Below are 9,705 nucleotides of genomic sequence, written 5' to 3' on the forward strand. Positions count from 1 at the left end.
TGCAGTGTTCGTGTCTTAAAGTTTTAATTATAAATATATGTATTTGTATATATTTATAATATATTCACAAAATTGAAATTATAGAATGTGTAGTGAAAGCGCTAAATTCTTAATGTTAAGTAAATTAATCGATTAAAAATTGAAATAAACAAATTTTAAAAATATATTAACTTTGACATATTTTTTAAATAAAATTTAGTATAATTTTAATTATTAAATAAAGTTATTTTACATATTTATTTTTTAATATATAATAGTGTTTCAAGGCATTGTAATATAATTGTGTACGAATATTACGATATTCGCACAGTTTGAAAATACACCATTTCGAATATTTGGATTAAACACTTCAAATGTTCGAAAATAAACGTATAATAAAAACTGCTTTAACACAATATAGTATTCGAACATCTTCGATTGGTGTACTGTTCTCGAACAAGATGCACGAGCACTAACATATTACATTTGGACTTGAAAATTGCGCGAAGCTTCAAACAATATAAATAATATTCAATGTATTAACTTATAATTTAAAAAGCTTAATTTTATAAAGATTTTGTTAATAGTATTTATTTATTAATTTTAAAATTAAATATTCTTTTTATATTAGCAGTATATAGGCGAACTTAATTAACACATTAGATTTAAAATATGCAAATTTATGTTCTTAATTTATTTGACACATTTTTTAAATTTGTACGCTTCTAAATATTTAATTAAACATTAAATAAAATTTAAAAATTTTTAACAGTTCAAAATCATTTATGACATTTTTTTCTATTATTGTTTCTTAACAATTATAATTTAAATTTTTATAAATCTTATATATTATATATTTACGAAAATTAAGAAAATAGCGTCTTCAGTACACATAACATGCTTTAAACAAACGAAAAGTATTAATAATATTTTAAACAGAAATTTATAAATAATATCCTGTATATTAATTGTGGCTAGCAAGGAAGCATCGTTATATATTTCATTGGCAATGACGTTTAACTTTACTGCACTGCAACTTGAACAAATCTACTAATCCTCCATCCAGCTTAGTGTATGGCCACTCATAAGTTTACATTTATTTCTATTTTATAAACTATTTGCATTTTTATAAAATAAAATATGTATATAAAAACTAGTATGTCAATTTTAAATGTATATAGTTTGTCTTAGAAAAGTTATATGAATTAAAATCAAATAAAGTGGTCAAAAATTAAGTGATCATCTTATCTTTAATATTTAAACCAAATTTGTATTGTAAACACCTTTCTGAGACAAACTATATTTAGACCCACAAAAAGGTTTTACACTTTAAAAACTACAATAGTTTTAATTATTTTAAATATTTTTATAATTATTTTAAATACTATATATATATATTGTATGTGTGTAAATTAGTTGCTGATTTCTTTTTCATATGTTAGGGTTAAACGTATAAAATTATTACAATATTTTTTTTTTGTTTTCTTAATTAATTATTACAAAATTTATGTTTAGTTCTTCAATATTAAAAAAAATCTCTCTTTTATATGAAAAGAAAAAATTATAAATTTTATTTTGACATTGTTTAATAATTATTAATTAGCAAACACAAAAAATATGTAAAAAATTTTTAAAATATTAAAAATATATTTTTATAATTTATAATTATTAATCATGTGTTTTGTATTAAAGTAAACATTGTTTTTTTGTTTTTTTTTTAATTAATAGTAATTATACATATAATTTTAAATTTAGTTGCAAAACGTTAAAATGCATTTAAAAGTTATTTGATTTTGTTTTTGCATTCATTGTTGTTCTTTCTCTCTCGCCAACATAATCAAATTGGTTTCTTTCTCTTTTTTTGAATTTTTACGTAGTTGGTGTTGGTGGCAATAATGGTGAGTTTATGTGTGGATGTGTTGTATGTGTAGTTGTATTGTATATAAACGCATTTTGTGTGTATTTAAATTTGTGTTGTTTTTGTTTAGTTGTTGATATAATATCGTTATCCCCCCACTGAAGTTTATTATGAATGATATGGCGTTACATAGGTTGCTGGGAATATGCCTTTTCGATTGCCAATCTCGCCATTCCACCAATTCTCGTCAGAACGATCTGTGACGGTGATGACATCGCCGCGTCTAAAGTCCAATTCGCCGGATTCTTGTGGCACAAAATCATATAATGCTTGTACGAGCATCTGTAAATGTTGATAAAAGTATGTTAGTTGGTAACAAAACAGAGTAAGACATTAGAAATTTTTTATATCCTAATAGGACATTATTTTTTTAAAAGAATGTTAAATATAAAAAATATAAAATATAAAAAATATATATATACACAATTCAATGGTGTACTGAGAGTAAATTTTACCAAGAAATAGTGCCTATAAAATTAAGTTTTAGTCTGAGCATTTTGCAAAATAGGGTTGCTGAAAAACATTAAAATGAGTGTAGGCCCAGGTGGAAAGATCTCACCATCTTGTATGTTGATCCTTTTTTTCGAGTCAGCGCAACTGGGCACTTTTACTCTTTGATAGCTGGGAGTACTATAGGGTCCCACCCATCTCATTGACTAATTTATGTTTTGCCTATAAGCTTCATGATTATTCAGTGATTGAGCTAAGATCTACGTACCTCCCCGTGCGGAAGTACAGACGACCAAAGACCGTTCTTTTGGTTGCTCATAGGGTAAAGACAGAAACCTTATTGAGCACATACAAAACAATAGGACATCCTATTGCGACCTTTGTAGCTCAAATATGGATCCCGCAACTCTGCGAGACACAATGATATGACATCCTTACAAAGTGTGGGACAACATATTCTTAAACGATTATCAAGAATAAACTTGTGTTTTCAATTTTCAGAACAAGTTCCTGGAATTTATGGTATGTACCATCTTAATGTACATACACCCAAAATTATTATTCTATATACTTAATATAATTACCTCCTCTGGTATCATATCTCTTAATTTAACATCTTGTGATCGCGATACGCTTGCCGTTCGATGATATTCAACTAATTCATTTAAGGAATTAAACTTAACCACCCAAAGGAAGAATTTACCCTGTGCGTCACGTAAAACTTTAAAATGCTGAACACCGTCAGGACATCTATAAAGTGGAATAAATAATTAACAATTTCGAAAATAATTATGTACTCGTATAAGAGAAGAATATATAACATATTAATAAACTTACTTGACAGATAATGAAAAATCACCAGGACTTGATTCACTTATACGAATTAAAAATGCACCTTCATGTTTGTTGGAGAGGAGTTTTTCCGCATCAGCACGTGTTATTCTACCATAGTACCAGCTGTTAAATAAAACATGAGTTAGCATTTCATTTCTTTTAAATATTATTAAAATGAATAATAATTATATATTTTATATTTGAACTTACTCATGATTTTTCATTTCTATATAATTACTAGGGATAAGGCCTTCCTTGCCATCTAATTCAGCGCGGTACCAATTTGAGTCATCTTCCATGTTTAATATCTACAAAACAAAAACCGAGTTCATTAATTTAAGAAGACCACAAATATTATTACATTATTATTATTACATTATATATGCAATGAGTAATAGATTATATAAGACTTAAGTATTAATTTTTAAAACACCATTTCGTAATTCAATTTTTAGCAGAATAGCACCGCCGAAGTAGATCACAAAGCGACTTGGGTCCTTTTTCGACATCGATTCTCGGATGTCGTTATGGAGTTAAAGCTAAAGATAAATTTGAATTATCGCTGCTATCTCACACAATGTGTGTCCGTTCGCATCGCATCCCATGACGATTTTTAACCTTTTCGTTCTGCAATACTCCATCAGTCTGATTACCTCCTGACTGGGATATATTTCAATAGAGTCGTATGGCATATAGGTCGATGCTACCTTCTCTTACCATACAAAGATCTGGTTTGCATAGATGAGGCAATTGAATGCAGTCTATCCTCTTTCTTACCATTATGCGTGTCATTATTTTTCCAGCTGTCTGTGGAAAGAACAGCGTGGCAGCTGATGCAGCAAATCCCTTTATTAGGTTTTGAACAATCCAGGGCTCTTGATGTGATGAATATTCAGTTGTACAACCTTTAGTGTTTTCTGGTATGGGCCCACCCGCCGCCCTAACGGACTACATAGATCCATTAGTCCCATACCAGATGCGTCTTCATGTCCACCGTGTATACCTTCAGAACTTCACTTCGGCCTGATCTAGACCACAGTTGAGCATGGCTCCTGCGGTCTTAATCGCCTCAGCGTCTTCTTTAGGGCACCACACTGTGAGCATGACGCCAGCATTACTTGCATCACCAAACTTGCTGGAGTTAATGATCCTCCATTTCGAAGTATCTTTAATACAGCTGTTTTGCTTCTGCAGCCTGCTGAGAATACTTTCTTTGCCCACGGTAGAGTCGTAGACAAAGATCAATATTCTCTTCTCATTGAGCAACGATGTTAGCGTATCAGCCGTCAGCTTAGCTTCTGGCCAAAGGCCTTCCAGCTTAGTTACCGTGCTGATTAGCCATGCCTTGGATTGTTGGTTTTTACATTTAATGGTAATGTAACCATTCTTAAGGCGAGCGTTGCCAATAAACCCTATGTCACCTATTTCATTATCTAGGGAGTCCACGGCGTTCAACAAAGATGCTTTGAAAGCAACTAAGTGTTTTTCGCCAAGAGGTCCTTCGACTCTTGAATCGATGACACCCATATTGAGATCCATCCCAGCTACCTGGGCGTAGGACCTCTTTCGTCTTTCTCTTTTTCGCTTCTGCTTCTCCCTCTTATTCAGACGGATACGCTCGGCTAAGTCGAGATCAGTCATTGTCACGTTTCCAACTGTTGTGGTTAACGGCTCAGCCTCTTGCGGGGCTTCTTCGTCCACCATTTCATTGGTAACATGACTGTGATGCGTCGTGGTATTTAAAGCTAAGGTTATCAGCTCGGCCTTTGAGGCCTCATTGTCCACCTTATCAGTGTCAACCACTTTGTCTTGTTTAAAGTTTATTAAAATTTCATTAGAGTTAATTTTGTTCCCACGAGTTGCGAAGAGAAATATGTCCACCTGCGGAGAGCTTCGCATTGCACAGGTAAGGCTGTTTAAAACAGGAGGTCGCCAGGTATCCCGAGTTCGCTACTAAGACTGCTTCTACCCCAGCAGTCAAGCTAAAGGCGTAGCTGTTCCACCTTAGTTTGAGGGGTTTAATTTCTGATAGACACATTTCACCTATTTACACATTCATTCCCTGTAATCATTCACTAAAAGGTGTTTTCCTTCACCCCCGCACGACTATCTGCGTCAAACGATAAACAGAGACATGACCGTACTTATCACTTAACAGTTGACCTGATGGATAGTCGCACTTCCCGAAGGCTGGTCAACTTAGCAGATGTGCGTAGACACCCGCCTAACTCCCTGGAGTATAGACTTAGTCTGCTAGCATATGGATCGACTTATCAGGAATCGTAGCAAGCTACTTCGACCTGTGCGCCCTCACGACTTACCAGGATTCGTAAATACTTTACTTTGACCTGTGCGTTTTCTCTTTTAGTCGCCTTTTACGACAAGCAGAGATCTACTGAGGTGGTATTCTTATCCCGCCACCACACGGGGAAAACCTATCTTAACCAGCTTTATCTAAGAATAGTGGAACAACATACGAAACAAAACGGGAGTCTGACTACCCTAGCAACTTGACCAAGTCTCTAGTTTTGCAGGATAATAGCTCTGTCGGGTCGTTTAGCTCTGCTTAGATATTTCTGTTTGATAGACCGTTTGGCCATTACAAGTGGAATACTAATATCTGAAAACTAATGTCAAGGCAGCAGAAGACCTAATACGCCAGAACGGTCAACATGGAGAAGAACGGTCGAAAGTGAGCTAGCTGAAGCACGATATACATGGAACGACATCTATAGAGAAGCACCAAATAGAGTCAGCTTAAAAAAAATTATTAAGACTCTATGCTCCATTGGGGGAGTGAATAATAGTAGTAGTACTTAAAGTCAGAGGGCAGAGTGCCTGCCTTGGTAGTTTCTTCTGCTCTGCAGTTGCTTGAGATGTTCCTGCGTTCAGGTACCCATGCGAACTGGTCACTGATATGCATAGTTAGGTCGTTAAGAGAAATAACATATATATGCTTGTTACAACAACAAGGTATTATAATGTGCAAGCATATATTCAAATTGAATTATAAATCACAGATTAATATTTTTTTTCTAATCTTTAAAGATTGAATTTAATAATATAGTTTTTCTGCATTATACAATGCATTATATATATATAATATTCGCAGAATTAGCAGTTGTATGAAGAAAAGCAAGTAAGATTTTCATTATTATCAAAATTATATAAAAAAAAAAATTAAAGATATATGTAATAGCTGCTCTGATAAGTTTATAAAAATTTAAAAATAATTATTTTATTAATAAAGTTGTTAAGATAAATTTGAAGAAATTTCCATAACTTAACAATAAAGTTCATTCACTCAATTTATTAAATAATCCATATTGTAAATCTGAAACAATGAAGTACTTGACCTGAGAGGTTATCTCTTGCCAGAGAAGTTCTTCTTTTTTCTGTGATAATTCAAATGCGGCACAAAGTAAATAATATTAAATAAAACTGGTCTGGGACGTGATTATATATTTTGAATTATTTTGCAAAATGCAAATGCGATGAAATTCTTCCGAGTCATAACAGTAAAAAATAAAAAAATCTCAGAAGTTTTTATATCGCATTTTTTCTAGTTTTTATATTTTTTTAATATTCGAAAGCTAAACAATTACTAAATTAAACTAAATAAAATCAACATGTGCGTCACATAAATAAATAAAGTCAATAACACAAATTATTTAAATATTTACTTCATACGTGATAAATATTTTAAAGATTTTTTTCTTATCTATTTTAACTTAAATAAAATTTAATGCTCATGTTTGCATACACCAAGGAAAAAATGTTAGTCATAATAGATACATAAACCAAAAAGAAAAAGATTATAGAAAAGAAAGCAATTAAATTGAATGATTGAATACAATCAATCAAATTAACGTCTGACGTAAAGTAAATGATGTTGTTTTGGACTTGTAATAATGAAAAATCAATTTAAATACGTAATTTAATACAGATAAAGTAGTCAATTCAATCAAGTAGAGTGTGTACACCAAGATAAATGGTTTAATTTTACACAGACGACTGTACATACCATATATTCATATAAATCTATTTATAGAGTAATTCAAACAGCATGTTTAATGAGTTTTACCTATAATGAAACGTAACTTAGCTTCTCAGATATCCACAAAGTCAGAAGGGTAAGCCACAGTTAAACAGAATAGTTTCATTTTATAATATTTCATAATAAATATCCAACTAAAATGTGAATATGACACATTCGAAAAGCACCTTAAATATATTCATTAAATGATTAGATCACAAATAAATTATGTCAATTAATATGTTAAGCGGATCCAGAGCAGTTAATAGAGTAACACTTTTAAAGATTGATGATTTAAGTGTTAGTTTAAGTGAATTCTGTAATAATCATTTGGATTTCTCAACCCGCAACTATTCTGCAAGCGTTTAGGGCAGTCAGAATTCCAATATATGTAGTCAGTTAAATAATACCCATATTGAGACCCATTCCAGCTGCCTGGGCGTAGTGTCTCTTTCGCCTGTCTCATTTTCGCTTCTGCTTCTCCCTCTTATTCAGACGGATACGCTCGATAATAATCATTTGGATTTCTCAACCCTCAACTATTCTGTAATCAAATCACTATTATACACAGTAGTTCTAGAGCGTTATTGTGTTCAAGGCAGTAGTTAATTGATAACCGATTTTATTATATTTAGTGGTAAACAGGTTTTAGACTATACAAATAGAATATAAAATAGAAAAATAAACATAGACTGTCATATCATATGAGCTACAATGGGTCATAATTTGAGCCTGAGTGAGCTTTCTTCAATACAAGGCCGCCACTCCAACCTACTCTATCATATCAGAAGCATAGCGTGATTGCCGCATTACAGTGTTGTAAGGTTTCATCAAGAACTATTGGATAGGCAAAAAGTTTAATTACAAATGGTACTGCCACTCGTTTCTTCAGTAAACTATCTAATGGTCATTTTTCAATATGCAAGCACAATCTGAACAATTTTTTCCTATGTTTTATTATAGATGAATGTTCAATGTTTTCTTGACCTTCCTGGGAAAATCTTACCATCCATAAGTTCAAGAATATGATATATATAAAGTATTATAAAGTTAAGGTTAAGTAAAAAGGCTTTAATTTATCATTAATATTTTCTCGACCTTTCCGGAAGGATTTTACCATTTATTAACTCGGGGTTATGACAGATTTTATGCCATCTTCAATATGTTCTCGGTTTCTGGAAAGCGTTGTAGTATTCCTTAACTCGGGATTATGGCATATCGTCGTCGTAAAAAATTTTATCTCTTCTTTTATGATTTTATGATTATCTCTTCTTTGACCTTTTTGAAAGCGTTTTACTATTCATTAACTAATTCGAGGTTATGGCATAACGTCGTCACCATTTATTCTTAAACATTAGTTTAAACATTAGTAGTTTACTTAAATTTAAATAAAAATTACAAAAATTCTCTAAATTAATACCGTTTTCAATTGGTAAATCTTGAGTAGCTTTGTTAATCGAGATTCGCTTTTATTACAATTTTTATTTTCGATTGGTAAATCTCGAGCAAATTGTATAACAATCGAGATTAATTTATAACACTCTAGATATTTTACCAGAGTAGCAAGATTAAGCTGAAATAAACAGCTGTTTAATAGGACTTGACAAATAAAGTATGATTTGATTCGATAAATGCCTTTATGAAAGATATAAATGTCTAGTAACACTTCTACAAAAACTTTAGATTATTTTAAAAATGTTTGATGGGCAATAAAATGTGACAGATCGGTAGTAAATCTAGATTAAATCCAGATTTACCATTCGAAAATGCCATAAGCATCATTTATAGCGGATAGTTAATAGATCTGTTCCACGAGCTACTCGTAGTAAGTTTGAGTAACACTGTGTATACACAAGTGCGTTCCACCAGCAAATATTCGAGTGAATTTTGAGCATCTGAGAGAGCGTAACATCCCTGTCGAAATTTGAAAATTCTACATAGACTTTAATTGTACATTTTATTTCAAGTAAAATTTGTGTTGATGTTTGAATCAGCTGTTTTTGTTTGAATTTAAATTTTTGTATTGTTTATTTCCGCGACATTGGTGTTCTCACCAGATTTTACACAAAGTTGTTTCATGATAATCTGTGTAAAGAGCGAAATTTGGCACTTTATTTGTGTTACGTTCTAAGTTTGTACTTTACTTGAGTTCTGCTTTGTGCAGCTCGTGGAACATACCTAATATGTATACTACTGGCAGTGCAACCAGTACATAAAAAAAGACACGACTTAACGAGCAAGATATAATGTAAAGATTTAAAAATTTTTCTTTACTTTTTGATAACGTCTTATATTTTAGGGCATATATCTAGGTATGAATATATAGTAAGTACATATATCTATTTTAAATTTTTATTTATAAATATTACGAATATTTTTGCATTGGGCAACAATGCGTAACAACAATTATAAAATATTTGAATTTATTTCCCGACATGAATTTTAAGTTATTTCAAAATTTCGCTTTGATTGTGGGGGTGTCGAATTT

At 31.5% G+C, this 9,705-nt stretch overlaps 2 protein-coding genes across 2 annotated transcripts in view; both read right to left on the reverse strand.

Moving 5' to 3' along the window:
- Window positions 1-1,722: 1,722 nt before the first annotated feature.
- LOC119677631 (growth factor receptor-bound protein 2-like) lies at window positions 1,723-3,491 on the reverse strand. The gene is made up of 4 exons (XM_038089065.1): window positions 3,392-3,491; window positions 3,185-3,304; window positions 2,932-3,097; window positions 1,723-2,179 (listed from the first exon to the last, which is right to left on the reverse strand). The coding sequence occupies exons 1-4, from the start codon at window positions 3,478-3,480 to the stop codon at window positions 2,006-2,008; spliced, it is 549 nt and encodes a 182-aa protein (XP_037944993.1). The 5' UTR covers window positions 3,481-3,491; the 3' UTR covers window positions 1,723-2,005.
- Window positions 3,492-4,186: 695 nt separating this feature from the next.
- The window catches only part of LOC119674092 (uncharacterized threonine-rich GPI-anchored glycoprotein PJ4664.02-like), a 19,599-nt gene continuing 14,080 nt past the window's right edge, over window positions 4,187-9,705 (reverse strand). The window contains exon 3 of the mRNA XM_038085217.1: window positions 4,187-4,989. Within this exon, the coding sequence (XP_037941145.1) occupies window positions 4,187-4,989 (803 nt within the window). The remainder of the gene's footprint in view (window positions 4,990-9,705) is intronic.

The sequence above is a fragment of the Teleopsis dalmanni genome, chromosome 2 (assembly GCF_002237135.1).
Source record: "Teleopsis dalmanni isolate 2A chromosome 2, ASM223713v2, whole genome shotgun sequence".
Taxonomy (NCBI): Eukaryota; Metazoa; Arthropoda; class Insecta; order Diptera; family Diopsidae; genus Teleopsis; species Teleopsis dalmanni.